Source organism: Cygnus olor, chromosome Z (assembly GCF_009769625.2).
Source record: "Cygnus olor isolate bCygOlo1 chromosome Z, bCygOlo1.pri.v2, whole genome shotgun sequence".
NCBI lineage: Eukaryota > Metazoa > Chordata > Aves > Anseriformes > Anatidae > Cygnus > Cygnus olor.
Window position 1 is genome coordinate 40,121,575 of NC_049198.1, and position 18,257 is coordinate 40,139,831.

General features: G+C 35.7%; 1 protein-coding gene across 1 annotated transcript in view; it reads right to left on the reverse strand.

Moving 5' to 3' along the window:
- GNA14 (G protein subunit alpha 14) overlaps positions 1-18,257 on the reverse strand; it is a 74,294-nt gene that overhangs the window by 36,446 nt on the left and 19,591 nt on the right. The window contains exon 2 of the mRNA XM_040541751.1: positions 5,750-5,934. Coding sequence (XP_040397685.1) covers positions 5,750-5,934 — 185 coding nt within the window. The remainder of the gene's footprint in view (positions 1-5,749; positions 5,935-18,257) is intronic.

Here is an 18,257-nt window from a genome sequence, read left to right on the forward strand (position 1 = left end):
ACAAGCGCACACACAACCCCAACCAAAAACATGCATATCCTATGTGTGGGGCAAGGAAAAAGAACTTGAAAAGTTTCTTCCTGACTTACATGTGGAGAGCAGTAAATTCAATATTAATATGTTTTATACTTGTTCATGTAAAACAGCGCACAACTCTAATCCCCCAAAGTGGATACATAATCACCTTGCTCTAGAATGAGGCAATGTTCTCACTCAAAAAATAACTGACTTCTCCTCCTACCCTTCCACAGAAAGATGCATGTAATCAAAATACTACACCCAGTGCTATACAGGCAACAGAAGGAAGCATCTCATGTTGCTGCCCATGCCATAGAGTTTTAGACCGTATACTGGCAGATACAGGCTGGCAGATGGGACATAAAATCTAACAAAAAACTGTGTGCTTCCAAGGAGGAAGCAGAAGGTCTGATGTTGTGTATTCAGTGTCTAAGCATATGATGCTACATCCTCATGTGCAAATCACTGCCTGGTTTCTCACAGTTAAATTTTGTGACTGACTGAACCCCAGTTCCTCCCATAGATACTCTGACAGGAACCCTTCATCTGTTGATTGATTTTACTTCATTTTACTTTTTTTACTTAGAGTTACTTTAGAGCAGCTTTCCATTTCTCCTTTCTCCTTACTTACTTTTAACTATCTAGCAGAGCTAAATGTTCTGAAGCCAGGAATTTTATGTTTTTAACTTTGACATTTTTGCTGAATTCAACTGAAATCAGACAGAAGGTCCAAAACCAGATAAAATTAGTCTCATTTCTTTGGAAAATCAAATTGAAACCTCTGTGTAGGAGTGCCTAGACCCAGACTTTGTGCATTGGCCCATGATTAAACATGTTTGTTATGAACAAGGACGCAATATATTTTGGAATGTTTTGCATCACCAACTCTATAAAACAAACTACTAAAAAAATACTTCCAGACTGTCTATAAAGCACCTGCCATGAGAAATAGTTTTAAAAGTTTTAAAAAATGCAAAGAAGAATGAACTATGGTGAGTCATGTTCCGCATTTTAAAATACAACCATCCAGATACATCAACCAGTAATTACTCTTTACTATGTTTTCCATTTGTTACAGTTACATGACTTGCTTCAGTAATTCCCTAATCTCAATCTATTCCTCTTGTATTTTTGCATTCCCCTTTTTTAAGGTAAGTTACCTTTCACATAAAATTTTTTTGACAGGGTCATACTCTCCTTGTTCAGACTAACATTAATTTTGCCAACACACACTCACGCCAGGGCAACTTTGTAAGACAGTAGGACATTAGAATACTACTTCTTACAAGCAAAAGATGCATTTTGGATATGCAACATGATGCTCTCTTTCTGAAATACATTTTTATGCAGTATTCTGTTTTTATGTTTAGGAAAAAATAACTGTACATACAGCTACAAAGATCTGTTGTTAATTACAAGCATATGCACTGTCATCTTACCAGGGTATTTTAAAAAACAAACCAAACCACAACAACAGGACTGGATTCTTATTCTATGATCCTCATCCTGAGCAGCTATATAAAAAGTCTTCACAGTGGGTTAAGTGCCTTTTTTTTCATACAAGTAAATTGAAACTTCTAACTTTGCCTTAATTGTGGAAGGGAAAGAGAGTGATTTTCCTGGGATACAGGATATATGTTAGTTTGAAAAATGAGGGAGAAGATTTGGTGAACTAATTTTTTAAAATCTCCAGTGCATTTCCAGTGCAAATAGGCTTGAACAATTTATTTCTCCCACATATCTGTAATTCAGCAAAGACTAACATAATCCAGCAAAAAGTGACTCATTGGCACATTGAAGCTACCCAGAACTATTTTAAAAGCGGCCTTTGAAGACTGATGTACTACTCACATGTGAAATGATCCCCTTCCTCCAACACCACCTGATTTCTTCCCCCTTTTGTTTGAAGTTGTGTTTTCTTTCCCTACACCTAAACTTATATTGATTGATTAATAAATAAATAAATAAATAAATAAAATTGAATGGTAAAAAAGAATGTTTACTATCTCTCAGCTATGAGCTGATTTTTTATTTCCCTTTGCCTCACATGAGCATTCATTCTTTCATCTACTTAAATCTTAATGTTCACATCAACTCAATCACAATTTCCCAAATGAGCCAGGAGACAGGCTGCCATTAACTTCTGTCTTGGTTTTTTTTTTGACAGTCTCTATTATCATACGGAAAGAAGAAATGTTTTTAAAAGTAGATGACTCAAACCCTCACACAAAAAGACTATCCTGAGATTGTAAATAATGTTACACTACAACCTGATACCTAATCAACACTTAATTTATTAATTTCTACTCTATGACTCTGAAAAAATGACTTATAAACAATAAATACTTCTCCCCACCCCTCACCCCCCCAGACAGTTCACCTCTAGCAGTAAGTTTTATAGAGTGGTCATAAACAGGAACTAGCTAACTAACTAGATGCCAAGCAATACATTCAAAAAATATACTTAATAGGACATTTTTTCCTGGCATCATGACAGAGTGTACTCAGATGAGTAAGCAAAAAATTCTTAATGTTGTACAGCAAACAGCATGCAAAACATTTCTTAAAGAGAATGAAGACAAAAAGAGATATTTCAATAATCTTCAATTATTACAGCATTATAGTTACAAAAACAATATTCCTGCTTTTCATTGTTTTAAGTTAGGCTTTTTCCCTATAAAAGTAACAGAAGAGAATTTAATTGCAAACTCAATAAATATTCCTTTTCAAGCCCTATCTGTTGAAGTGCCATTTTCCTGTTAGTTATTCTGTGGCAAATTTGGGAGAGACAAAAAGCAGCTGCGGCTACATTTGTAAATGCAGTCCCAAGAGAGTGTGTGAGACTACACTAGTTTCACATAGTCAACTACTGTGCATGTTTGATTTTTTAATTTATTGACAGATGTGAAGAATCTACCTATTTCAATTTTCATAACTGGAAGTTGCATCCTATGCTGCAATGTAGATAAAAGTCAAAACAAAATTTATTATTGATAATAGAAAACCCTGAAAAGTCATTAGGACCCCAAACCGTAATCAATTATAAGAAAAAAAAATATTTGTAAATCATCCCCTGAAACCTTTCCAATCATGAATATTTTCACTATAGTAGCAACTCGTATGTTCTGAGGGTTTCAATTAGTACTATAATTATGCCTTGAAGAATTAGGTTCCTAAGCATTTGCAAGTTTTATGCTTAACATATACCCAAAATATGCCATGACACCTCCAACTTGAAACTGAAGATGAGACAAAGTATATACCACCTGAAATTACAAAAAAAAATTTGCTTGCTTAATTAAAATTAAAGGTCTAAGCAACTTAAAAAGCAACACCAAAAAACCCTTCATGTCTAAATGCAGAACAGACAATTTCAGTTAGCATCTGTTCAGCATCTGTAGAAAGTCAGACCATTTATTTAAATACTTGTAGTTGACAACAGCAGTAAAGAATCCCTTTAACACCTTCTATAAAACTTGCTTTTATTTGCAAACACTAAGAAGCCTATTTGCACATTCTGTCCATCTATAAGTTACAGATTTGTACACATTACATTTAGAGGGAATAGACACTCAGCACATAACAATCTGTTCTCCACTGCAAAGACATTAAATGAAGAGATATTCAGCAGACAGAGAATTCCAGGGCCCACACAGGAGGAAATCTGTCCCGTCAAAGAACAACATGGATATAAGTAAAGCAATCAATCAATCAAACAAACATATAAATAAAAGGGCCAGAGGAAAACATTTTTTTTCAGGCAAAAGATGGACTTACTGAAACATGGAGCACGCTGGACAGTTTTGGTATGGCCACTGGGCACGCTGTTGTAATACAACTCTGACACAAGAACTACAACTTCTCTGTTTAATCTCTGTTGTCGTCTGTAGTCCATTACAGGCTTAAGACCATTCAATGAAATTTAATAAGATTTACAGTGCACTGCATTGTATATTCACCAACTAATTGAAAGAGTAATCTGCAGCTTTGTCTTGCAAGTGGCACTTAAGCACTGCAATTTTCCTATCACCTCTCAAGTTTCTCCATGTGTAAGCAAAAATGATTTTTCTTTCTAAATGCCACCAAAACTGATCTTGTCATACGGTGCTTTTAGCACTTTGTTACCTTTAATAAAGAAACACCAGACCAAATTCTGCCTTTCTCTAAAAACTATGCAATAGAGTTAAAATCTTCTGCATCTGGAGACACTGGCAGCACAGCAACCAGCAGGAACACAGTTCAGCCAGAATACTGTGTTATGGGAAGGTGTCCAGCTCAGCACTCAGAGCCCAGAATGAGAAAAGGTTTGCTGTTTATTAAATGTTCATACTCTTTTCTTGAAGAGAAGAAAAACAAAACCAAAAATTCAGGAAGAGGCAGCACAAATATATTTCTTCAAAGAGACTCCAATTATCATAATTTCAGGAAAAAATACACATCTGAATTAGGATGAAGTATACTCACAAACACATTTTCTGTTTCTGTAACTATCTCCTTCCTTAGGATCTAAAGGCATTTTACAAACAACTGATTATCCCTCAGGCTTTTTTTTTTGTTCTGTAAGAAAGAATTACCCTAACACCTCAGTTCTCTCAACTCCAAAATTTGTCTTTCTTGACACCATCTGTTCTTTCTGTGATTAAAAAAAATAAAAAAGTAATGTCCTAGACCTTTACTTTAAACATTTTCCATTCTTCTTTTCTATTACCCAAAGTGAATACACAATAAAAAACAACTAAAACAAACAAACAAAAAATCATAATATTCTTGTTTGTATTCTTCATATATGATCATATTTACGAAGGAAAAGTAAGTTATCGACTATGTTTTCTTCACAGTACTTTAATTAAAAAAAAAATCTATAACTTATTTATTCTTGACACTCTTTATACACAGGTTTCCCTGTCTTAAAACCAAAACTTAGTTAACCGGAAATCAGTATTAATTTTTAAAAATATCACTCAATAATTTGCTTAATAATTCTTCATGATACTTGAGCAAAACGAACAAACAAAACCCCACATTTTAGAACCAGGCAAGTCTTAGTAATCTGGCTATAATCCTCCCACCCACCCCCCCACCCCCCCCCCAAAAGAAAAAAAAAAAAAAAAGAAATAGAATATGCAACTGATTTAACTGAAACATTATTTTGCATATTCTACAGTCCCAAGCACTGAAACAACAACAACAACATTAACTGTATAACATACATTGAAACTAAAAAAGGTTGGAGAAGACCTTCTATATTCTATATTTTAGTGCATAAGGGTGCATCAAATCCATAGAAGGGCTGTAGGTGGTATGTTTCAAAGCATACCAGCATTTAATAGATGTAGTGTTTTCCTACAAAACAGACCCAAAGTTCCTCATTCTTGAGCTCTGCTGACAAACAAGTGTGTATTACTGTCCAATCCAACTTTATTTTCTTCCAGCTTTATTCAACTTTAGATTCTTCCCCACTCCCTCAGAAAAAGCATTTTTTTTTTACTTACTACCAACTTGCAACTTTGAAAGTTCTCTCTTTTTACCCCCCCCCTCCCCCCCAATCCCATATTCACCTTGCCCTGCCTCTGTTTTTACTAGAAACTCCCCATGTTTCCATAGAATCAGACTGTGGGGCCATGAACTCACTGTCGGGTATACAGACTTTTAAGGTTCTGAATGTAAGAAGTTAAGACTCTGATTATTCATGTATAAATTTAAAATTTGAATTTTCTTTGCACAGTCTTACCTCATTCTCTTCGGATGTGTATTGTATTTTGAGCGTGTCCATGGCTCTGATCATAGTTTGCATGGCAGTAAATATATTTTGGTAAACCAGTTTTGTGAAGCCTTTCCTGTCTTCTTCTGTGTAACCTGATCCATGAATAATCCTCATTTGTTTAATGAAAGTACTTTTTCCACTTTCTCCTGTGCCTGTGATGGGGGTAGGGAGGAGAGAAATAAAAAAAAAAAAAACACTTTACTGTTTGCAAATCCTAGCAGTTGAAAATACTTGTAAATACAAGTGCAAGGATGTGCACATTATCTAAGTAAGCATAATGATCACCATTAATTGTAGTAACAATTTTTCAAATTTCCATTTTCCATAACCTCTATAGTTTTAATAAGAATTTGTATTTCTGTGTTTGGGAGCTTTTTGGTTAAAGACACGTAGAAGTATCTTTTTGTAATACATCTTACAATGTTTAACGCAAGTATCCTGTAGGTAGACGTCATATTACACAAGAAGCAAGAAGAGAACGAAGTTTGGATGAAATTCCTCAACACTGAAAGACTATACAAAGCTTATGTACTGTTTATACCTTAATAATAAAGCCTGCACTAATCCTGAATCCTGAACAACAAATTCATTCCTATCTCAGAGCTTTTATGAGTGTTAAGGGCAGCCCTTTCTGTTCCTCCCCAACTGGAAGATCATACAGGGCCAAAAAATACTCATTATACTTTCTTCTTAAGGTCTTCATTGTAAATTTTCAGAAGTTTAGCAATTAAAGGCATTCTGGCTGAGCCATAGGGTTGGCTTCACTCCTTCCCTCCGACTGCTGTTGGTAAGACAGCACACCCAGTAACAAATTTTCAGTAATTTACGTTTAGTACCACTAGGTGTCGAAAATACATCAGCAGGACAAAGAGGAAGGAGTTCCTCTGTGAAAATTATGTCTTAAGATATAACAAAACAGAAAACTATTCTGAATCTCCATCTCATCACAGAGTATGTCAGTACCATAGCAGACGGTAATATCTCTTTAGTGAAATAGTATGCATTTATAGAGCTCCAGACATTAACAGTAATAAGCAAAACCCAGATAACCTGAAAGAGTGTAAACTGTTATCACCTATTACATGTATATCCATTTTTCTGAAACATTTGCCACTGGCATCAGTTCTTATTCTAGGGCTTTCTTCCCTATTTTGCATCATCCACTATGGACATCCCTTCAAAGCTGTAGCTGTCCTGTATTCAAGCCAACATTATTCAACTGTCCTTCTCTATGACATTGCTAGAACAGCTCTGCTCTACAGGTAACAGGACTATGGTGCTCATCAGCAAAGTGAAGAACAGATTATTTTTTTCTACAACTACCTTAAAGGAGGTTGTAGCGGGGCAGGGGTCAGTCTCTTCTCCCAGGCAACAAGTTATCACTTGCTGAATTCTTTCATAAGGGAAAGGGTCTCAAGTTGCACCAGGGGAAGTTTAGGTTGGATATTAAGAAAAAATTCTTCACTGAAAGGGTTGTGAGGCATTGGAACAGGCTGTCCAGGGAAGTGGTTGAGTCACCATCCCTGGAGGTCTTCAAAACACGTGTAGATGTGGTGCTTAGTGACATGGTTTAATAGTGGACTTGGTAGTGCTAGGTTAAAGGTTGGCCCAGGTGATCTTAGAGGGCTTTTCCAACCTAAGTGATTCTGTGATTCTAAGATTAACATGGCTGTTCTTTCAACTAATGTTTGGGATTTTTAAAATTTTGGCATAGTATTGGTTTACTTGAGAGAGATGGAACATAGAGATATGTTGGAATAAATGTGAAACACAAATTCCTGAGGGAATTTGTTTTAGTAAAATGCCGATGTTATATTACATACCACAGCCTTAAGAAAGGTGGTCCTGCCATCATGCCAACTTTAAGCAGTCAACATAAAAACAATTCAAACGCAACTCAGTTAAAAACAAACAAACCAACCCACCAAAACACATAGCCACTGCCAGCAGAAACTTTTTTTTTTTTTTTTTGGGGGGGGGGTGGGAGGGGAATGGTAAACCCAGGCTGAGCTGCTGGCTTGAATTTTGTATGTCAGAATAAACAGTCCTGTCACATTATAGCAGTGCCTTCTCCTAATGTTTTCAGTTAAAGAAAAACGATTGTGAAACTGTTAACTTCACCATCAGGGATATGTATCTATGCAGTGAAATTAAGTTTAAAAAATGGAATTCATAACACTGTCTACTAGTTTCTGCTTCTAAGCAAAGATGCTTTTTTTCTAAGCACCACCAACACCAAAATCAGTCTGGTACAGCTGCAGATGGTTTTGAAGAGATTATGTGCAATTCAAGTTAGAGTTCTTCCCTGCATTTATCTATTTTATTTTTATTTTTTATTTTTAAGAAATCTAAGGTTAATGTTTTATTATTGTCCTATTAGATCTAACGTGTATCAACCTACATAAATGGAAAATGGTCCATTAAGGTGACATAAGTACATGGGTATTAAACAGAGCCATCCTATTTTACCTTTTGACCTTTCATAATTGGGAAAACAAGTTGATTTAAAGCATTATGCTCCAAACACCAACCTTAAGTAGATAGCAGTCTTCCTTCTCTATTCTTCCTTCCAGTATCTCTTTTTGAGCCTAGCTCTGCCTCTTGTCATAAATCCAGAATACAGGGTCTCTATGCAAATCCAACAATACATGCTTTTTGTTTCTCCTTTCTCATAAGCTGTCTAAAAAAAATCTTCAGGGTTCATTAGCTTAAAATGAAACAAGGCTTTTCAAGCACATCTTGACAAAGCATCATTTTAAAGCCAGTGAAAAAGTGGCAGGGCTTTCAAAAAGAGTTTGAATGTGGAGTAGTCATGCCAATATACACACTTGTGAGATATTAAGCTAAAGATAATTGCATTTCAGGATGGAACTGCATAAACAACCAGATTTGGATTGAGTATCTTTCTAATTAAATTAGTTGGAAAACAAATAGAAACCCACAAATTGGAACTTGTTTTTTAAGACTTCAGGTGGTGCGAGTTAAGAAAATGGAGTACACTTTTTATGTTAGGAATAATAGAAATGGTAATAGGGTAATAAAATACAGGTTGTCTGGAAAGTGTACGTAATAGAACAATAAAAATTGATGTGATTATATACTTTGGATGTATAAAGTCACATTTTAATGCCATCCATTAGAGAAGCATTAGATAATGGAGAACTTTAAAACTTGACTATATACCCCAAAGGTATAAAAATTCAGTTATTACAGGCATGTTAAAAAAGGCATTTATATACTTATACAAATGTGTTAATAATACAGGCAAAGTGCATTTTAATCCTCAGTAAGATTTGTGGTTAGCACCTGTACACAATCCATTTAATGCACTTATCATCAGGGAATGATTTGTTGAATCGTTATTGCCAAAATATGGAATACATATTGACAAGTTCGAGAGACAGAATCTTCTCAGAAGGTGCTATATATATATATATATATGTTAATGTGATATATTTATCTTCCTTCCATTCACTTCAAGCACTCCTTTTTTACTCTTTCAGCTACTTACTGCCACAAATGTGTTACCTACTCAAATCTACTTTCTCAGTTAAAAGAAATATTAGAATTTTGTGGGTTAATTCATGGAATAAAGCATTACAACTTTGGGTTTTCTCTCTTTTATTCTTAACTCTTCCTTGGCCCACCAGTTTAATTTTCCAAATCTAATGTCTCAATTTTTTATTGAGGAAAAAAAGAAGTTATAAAAAAAAATCTCTATGCCCTCTTATTCCTCCTGTTCTCCTAAGGACTTGATCTCTACAACTTAATAACATCACTGACTGGACAGTGAATACAGCCAAAACAAGAAAGTTTTAACTGCTAAGGACAGAGCAAAGCTGACTAACTAGTTTTGCTAATGCAACCAACACAAGAGCTGTTCTCTTTTCACTAGTATCTCAAACTCCAATGATAACTTCACCTACAGAATAGACACCTGACTATGCACTCACTTTCACTTGCCATACATGAATTGCCACAGGCAGCCAGTATGTTTTGTCTGTTGATGCATGAAAACAGGTTTCACTCTTGTTCTGGCAGCTGTAGTGCTGGTAAGGCCCATGTCACTGGATATCAATATGAGCAATGCCGTTGGTCACAGCAGAAGCAAGAGAAGTCCACATTACTATCCAATTTTCCCCACTATCAAGCACGATAAACATGATGCAGTCAAAATGACACAAGTAAAACAAAAAGCTGTCCATTTGAGTAAAGAGATTTGAATATACTACAGGAGGAGAAAGAGGAAAAAAAGAAATAAAGGAAATAAAATGCAGGCACAGCTAGTAAACTTCTTAAAGACAGTCTCATGACCTAATCCTACCCTTCCTTTTACATAATTTAGTGGAATAGGTTGAGATATGGGAGCCATATGAATGGTTACATTACTAGTCACAAGCATTTTCAATGGATGAGGGTCACTGACAGAATAGTTTTTTGAAATATAGTTGATTATCAGCTCTGCAAAACACTCTAGCCAGTATTGCTTTAAAGCCTCTAGGAGCACTTACATGCTGTGCCTCATTTCTGACTCCTTCTGCAGAAGAATAAGCAATGCTAACAAAAACAGCTATTTCATGGGCAGAAATAATTACAAGAATAAGGATATCAGTACTTGATAATTCAATTAGAAGATTTGCTGCCTGCATTAAAAACTAAATTACATATGAGCAGGATCTGTAACATTTTGTGAGGCAGTTATTAGGGCTGTTCAGCCAACGGAAACAACTTTCTACAACTGTAGGATTAATAGTTTCATATACAGAACTAAATGGTACTAGTGCACAAAACTGGACATAACAAAAATGACTTTCAAGTACATAATCATGACTCACTGAAAATTTAAAGGTCAGAGCAACAGAAGTTTGTGTTTTAAAACAGAGGCAGAAGAATTACACAGAACAAAATTCTGCTTATTTCAAGAAGGAGACCTAAAGCAGGAGAAAAAATATTTTTCAGATTTGTGAGAAAGGAAAGTCTTCAGAGTCATTCAGCAATCTTGTGGATTACTCTGCGTAATTCTGTTAACTTCTTCCACAGTGGTACCATATTAACTGCTGAAATTAGCTTCACAATATAAAGCACACAGTTACATAAAAAAAAAAAAAAAGGTACAAAATACAACAAACAAACAAACAAAAGACACAATCATTTCTATTACAACAAGGCAGGGACAAGGCAGGGCTTTTAATGACCTGGGAAAAAGCAAAAGCAGATTTCAACTCTACAACTCATACACAGTTAGCTGTGGTTTTTTTTTGTTTGTTTGTTTGTTTGTTTGTTTTCCATTGAAATATAACCCAAAAATGAAGTGTGTTTTCGCTTCTCTTGTTCACTTATCAACATTCCTGGTACATATGTCAGACATTATTTTGAAGTATTTTCTGTTGCTTTTTAATACCCAACAATACAAAAGATGCCTCATAAAAGTATAAAGAAATATAAACAAATAAATCTTGGCAAATTATTGTAACAGTAATAAGCAGTAACTATTTCAGGTACTTCATTCATTTTCTGTAGGATTCAAAACCACGTTCCAAATCTGTTCCCAGGGGAAAGGCTCTCATTCATTCTGCAATCCTAAATATTAAAAGCACATTTTGGTGAATTTTCCCCTGCTGATGACAGGGAACATGACTAAAAATATGAGCTTTGCAATTTCCAAAATAAAAGTAACAGAGGCAGAGGCTCAAAACATATTCAATAATCACCATCAAAAGCTTTCTAGAGGAAACTTTTTTGAATGATCTCTACATCCATATGGACCAGTGCTATGCAAGTAACTGAATGTTTTCTTCTGCACTGGCATCATGTATTTGACACCTACATAACTACATTATTTTAATGTTGCTGTATTTTTCTGCTACTAAGTATAAAGGTAGAAGGGAAATGTATCTGAAAATGAATTACTTAATTACAGGAGTCATAGAAAACAGAAACAAAAAAGCTTAAATACTGTCAGTAATCCTGCCTTGTCATGTCAGGTATCACTGTACTAGATCTGGCTGGGATGTTAACTTTCTCTGCAGCAGCCCATACAGTGCTTGCTCTGCACTTGTAGCTAAAACAGCAGTGGTATCACACCAGTGTTGTGTCTGCTGCTGAGCAGTGCTGGCACAGCATCAGGACTCTCTCTAACCCTCCTAGGAGGTGGGCAAAAAGTGAGAAAGGAACATCACCAGGGCAGCTGACCTAAACCAACCAAAGGGATATTCCATACCATATGATGTCACACTCAGCAATAAAAGGTGGAAAAAGGAAGAAGAAGGGAGGGGTGGGCTCTCGTTGTGAAAACGTCTGTCCCCCCGAACACCAGCTACGTGCGTTGAGGCCCTGCTTCAAGGACATGGTCAAGCATCGCTCATTTGTGGGAAGTAGAGAGTAATCTCTTTCCTCTGCACTTCCACACAGCCTTTACTTGTTTTGTTTTGTTTTTTCCCCTTTCCCCCTTTACCTTTTTTCCCTTTAGTTAAATTGTTTAATTAATAATAATCTTTCCTTAATAATTATTTTTTTCTCTTTAATTAAACTATCCTTATCTCAACCTGTGAGTTGTTCTTTCCTGTACTTCTTCCCCTCCTCTTCGAAAGAGGGGGAGTGAGAGAGCGGTTGTGGTGGAGTTCAGCTGCCTAGCACGGTAAAACGACCACAGTCACATACCTGAAAAACACAAAAAAGGTGTATTCAAGAGTCTTGGGTCATTAAGATAGAAAAATTGCTATTATGTCCACAAAATGTACCCATTCTATGATCAAATTTAGAATTGCATTAAGATTTCCAGTAAACACTGTATTGGAAGCTAGTACACATACTCATTTTAAGCTATGATGGATCACAAAACATTCTTAGGCATGAGGTGTTCTTTCATAGCAAACCCCAGCACACAGAAAATGTTTATGTCCCTTTATAGCAACCTATAGCCAACGCATCCTGCCTTTGATGTCTCCTACTCACTTCAAAGGGCATTAAGCCTCTACAGTGATGGACAGAAGAAAGACTTAAATGTTTGTAAATATTTTTAAAGGGGTAGTTTGAAAACTTACATTTCACTGAGAAACACTGCTGAACAGTGGCAGTGTGAGAACTTACGATTCACCTAACCCTCACACTCCAGACTTTCTTACTCTTGCAGATACTGACAAATCAAATGACAGGAAGTTTCCACCTCAAGCACACTACTATTTAAGTGATTCAGAGTATCATAAAGAGATGCAAAATGGGGCACATTATTACCAAAAAAAGTTAACACATATAAATTAGTGCTATGGATTTTTTTATTTTTTTACCATTAACAATTGAAGTTGAACACAAGGGCTCAAGTATACACTATAAAGTGGTTGATATTACAGTTATTTAACTTATCATGTCATCATCAAATTCAAAAGTAATGGAATGGCAAGATGCCCAAAAGTTCTTCTGGGTCAGAAGCTCACATGGCAGAGATCTGAAAATAAGTGATACAAGAATCCAGAGAGATACAAACAAAAATATTTTTCAATATTAGAAAGATATTTGTTTTAGCACCACATATCAGATGAAATCAGGAAGCTAAAAGAGCTACTATTAGCAAGACTCCACCATATAACAATGTGATTTGAAGGAAAAATATGTCTCATTAAATGTAAAGGAAAAAGAGGAAAAAGCACAGAAAGTGACTGTTACCATGCTGTTACCGAACCCACCTTTTCCCTCTTCCTCCCTTTGCAGTCTCTCAGGTTCCCTTTCTTTCCATCCTCCCTCTGTTCCTTCCCAGTCTTAACAATTTCTCATAAGTTCCCTCCTAACCTTCCTCTAGCCTTCTCACCATCACTCCTTCTTCAGTTTAGCTAATACTTTTGGAAACACAGCCTTCACAAATATTCAAGCAGGCAACAAATAGTAACAGGTATTTCTATGTTATATTCTTGTCTTTCCACTCTTCATCTTTATTGAGACTGTATTTTTGGAATCTCTAGGTTTTTGGCTACATTTCTGTGCAATCTTCCAGGCAATAAGATATTATAAATTAATACTAATCTCTAGAAATAATTTTAAAAATACATCAAACAACACTAAAAACACAGTAAAAACCAAGAAGGCCAAAGCATATATTATGAAGGCCAACACCTTTACCCTGTCTAAATCACAACATATCTGAACCTCTGAATAGGAGAGTCTTGCTATTGCTTTATTTTCTGACAGGTCCAATATGCAGTCAACACTTTTCCTCAATCAGTTCTAACATTGCACTCTGGCCAGTACCATCTGCCAAAATTATATTCTTACCAGATCATTCCCAGGGGCAAAACAAACAAATAAGCTAACTAACTAACTAACAATCAATGTCTATCTGATATACCTTGATGCAATCCCCAAAGCCATGTTTCAACAGTGTTAAATGGGATAAGCATGGACAACTCCCTTTCCTATAATTTTCCAAGAAACCATAATCTAGCTCTTTATAGCGTATTGCATTTTTTTTGCTACCAAAAAAAAAGTAAAATAACAATAATAATGTGGGTTCCAGTATTCTTGTGGATAATTAAAAACTATAAACTAAAAGTTATAGCATATAACTGATGACCATATACCATCTTTCAAAGCTCAGCACTCATTCTTGTGCTGCTCTCTTTGATTCCTTCCTTTGCACTTTGGATGCTGGGCACTTCTTACAAAGCCCAAATATTCTCTTTATCCACAATGAAGGACCCTGTAACAACACCGCTTGTGTAACAACAGAATTCACAAGAATGAAAATGCCAATGTGCCAAGACACCTTACAATAGAACCAATATGAAATGATTTTAAAATACACTAAATCGTTATATAGGATACTGGTATTCAGAAGTAAATTGGCCTTGATTCCATTTAGCTTGGTCTTCTAAAATTAATCTTTGATGCAGCAGGAGAACTCTGCTGTAACAGGTGAACAGGTGATCTTTGAATCTTCAAAACTTGCCGTTGGGAGACCTGTTCTCACTTCAGAAGTTTCTTTACTTATCATGGAGGACCAAAACAAAAGCACATGCATCTAGCTCAAGACAACACATTTTCTTTTCCTTTTTTTTTTTTGGCACCTATTGATTTCTGTGCTGAAAAGCCTAAGGCATTTGTGCACAGCAGGTTCACACTTATAGGCTAGGAAAATGAGTGGGCATTTCTATTTTCTGTATGTTTTTGCTTCTCCCCATCTGCACTCTGAATGAGAAAGTGGAAGCAAGAAAACTACCCAGCCAAAAAACACTTCTGAGAGGCAAAAAATATGTTGGGGCTAGGGAAACAGTCTGTGCCTTACCCTAGAACAGAACTGGAAAAACTCTCTCACTGTTTTTTGGATGTCCTACAGCTAGCTTGAATCACAAGGGAAAGAAAAAAAACACCTCTCTACATTGCCTGTAATGTTGGCAGTTACATTGCAGTAGAATAATTTCCTACACAGTACATAAAAGCTAGTCAAAAAGTGAAATAATAGCCATGATTAAAACAGTAGTAATCTAAGGAGATTAAGAACACTAATCAGTATTTTTTATTTCTTTGCAGTTTTATCTTAATTTGCATGTCACTAACATTTTCAATAACTTAGAGGTGTTCAGATTCTCTTATTCATATAGGACTTATCTTTTTTTTTTTTTTTTTTTAACTGCAGTAGTTAATAATTAAAAGTTTTGCACAGGAAGACTGTCGCATATATGCAGAGAATAGGCAAAGCAATGCACAGAGAAGCACAGCAATGCTCCTCCACCTTGCACCATAGATATCTCAATCCTCCCATTAGGTAACCACTAGTATTCAGTGCAGAAATGCATTCTTTTCATTTAAACCTCATTTTGTTTTTAATTGACTAAAAACAAAACAAAACAAAAAATTTGTACCAAATAAAAGGAAACAATGAAGCAGCTTCCTAATGGAAAATCTTTTGCTGCCGCAGGATGTCCCAGATGATGCCAATAACGGTTTATATTACTGTTGTTGTGTGTGTAATAGGAAGTATTGTAACAAACAGTAACAAAAATTAAACACAAGAAAAAGCTTGTTTAAAACTGACAAAATCCATCAGACATCAAGAACTCCAAATATGTATTCGTGTTTTGCTAGACTATTCTCTGTTAGTTATTAGCAGAAGGAATGGGTCCAGTGCAAGTGCAACTGCCAAAATAAACTAGCAAGGTCCCTCCACCACCATAAACAAGTAAATGCCAACAAGAGTCATCCTATGAATTTCATGTCTTCTACACTGTGTACAGAATTAAGCTTGATAACTCTTACAAAGGCAACTATTACTTTCATGCAGCGATAGGACAAACCTTTTCTTCACACATACTCTAACCAACACTTTCAAAATAATTGTAAATTAATCAGAAAATCCCTATAATCCTGAATACCCTCACTCTCAGTAACAGTAAGAAAAAAAAAAAAAAAGAAAGTTGTTAGTATAGTTCCTGAAATCAGCCAAGAAATGTACACCTGACTTCTAAAAGTAGAGCCCCTCTGCTGAAACACATAAATAAGTAAATAAATCTCAAACTCCCTCCCCCCCAAAAAAAAAAAAAAAAAATTATGCATGGTTTTGTTTAGGGAAACCAAACTCCTTCCTTATTTCCTTGTATTGTCACAACAGACTACGTCAAAACAATGTGCCGGTGGCCAAGGGCTCTCTGCCACAGACTCTGGAAGGACAATAGAGAGGTCTGCCCCAGTGATGCTAATACATGTGCTCACACTCATTAACGACAGGCAACACTTATGATGCTACCACCACTAAAGTATAACGTGCATCCCCTTCCTCCTCCATTCACAGATCAGCCATTTTGAACAGCATTGTTTCTTGCTTTCCCTATTCTGCCAGGCTATCTTAAATAAAAGTTAAAAAAAAAAAAGAGAGAAATCTAGTATTATCAAGAAACACAAACTAGCACTGAAAAATTGTAAGAGCACAGATAATGTGTTCTCTTTTGTTACAAAGAAAAAATGGCAAGAATACATCAATAATTTTAAGAGAAATTTGCCCTTTATATACCTAAAGCTACAGATACCATTGGCATAGAGGCACAATAGGAGTGGCAATGTATAACAATCACTTTTAATTTCAACTGCCAATGGCAATTATGTTGTTGTAAAAAATAAAAATAAATAAATAAAAAGTAAAACCAAAACCAAAACCAAACCAAAAACCATCATGAAGTCTAGAATCTGAAAAAACTTTTTGTAGGCAACAGCTAAGCACTTTGTATCCATACGGAGGAATAAATCTGTCAAAAGAGCTCCTCTGTGTCCTTACAACACTGTTGAGTGCGGGTCTTCCAAAAAAGGTGAAGTGCAACCAGGACACTCACATGTCATGTTCACTGCTTAGGTTCTCCGCATTTATTAAATTAACTGTGAAGACAGGAGAGAAATTGGAAACGAGATCTGAAATCAGAAGCTGTGATGAAGTTGGTAAGAAAGGGAAAGGGAAAGTTCATGCCCCGCAGGCACATTTGTTCTCTTAGAACAATTGTTAGACCTGCTCTAACTTTAAAAGCATTTCATCAGGGGATCTGAGAGCTGGTGCACACACCACCAGTGAAACACAAGCTACTTCAGCAACCTGAGAATGATGCCCATAGAGTTGAACATCGGCCTTTGGCACACATACATGGCACATGACCAAGAGAAGGTGTGGGAGTATCTGCATGCACCCTGTGATGCACAGGAGAAAAACAAAAACCCAAGGTGAGCATGAGACAGAAAGCAGAAGTGGAAGATCATCAGCACTCAGTATTCATGAACTTTAAACTTAATCAAAGCTAAGTTTGAGGCATATTCTAGATACTATTTATAAACACTTCCTTATAATTATACAAAAGTTTTGTCAGGTCATCTTATATATAGGCTGATAAGAGTATGCACTTGATTAAAATAAGTTTTCCACTAAAGTGTAACATCTGTAACTACCAGGATCACTTTTTTTTTTTTTTTTCCCCCCACAGAGGATGGAGGCTAGCGGCTTCTAAAAGATCTAAGCATTTTAGCACCTGAGTTTTTTGACCTCATATAAAACACTTTCCCAAAGACACTTTCCAAAAAATGTACCATGAATTACTCATCACCTACCTCTAAGTCACAAGTAGTCTGCACCCAGTATGATCCTATTTTGTGATATTGCTCAAACACAGAAATAGCAAATTGTTGTTTTTTTTTCTTTTAATATTTTCTGATATTATTTTTAATTAGTCAGATGTTATATTACCACTTTGTGCTGCAGAACACAAGCAGATAAATTTGCTGTTGCCATTGTTCTCTTTTCTTTTTTTTTTTTCCAAAGAGGAAAAAGAGCAATTCCATCTCCCATCATGGCCCCATGCAAGGAACATAGGAATTTGTTATGGGTAGTTATATAGAACCTCGAGAAAAGATACAAATTCCCATTTCAGGAGGACAGCACTGAAGTATTTACAAAAGCCAAAGAACTTGCTAAGATTCCTTATCAAATTATTGGTAAAACAAAGATTTGTCA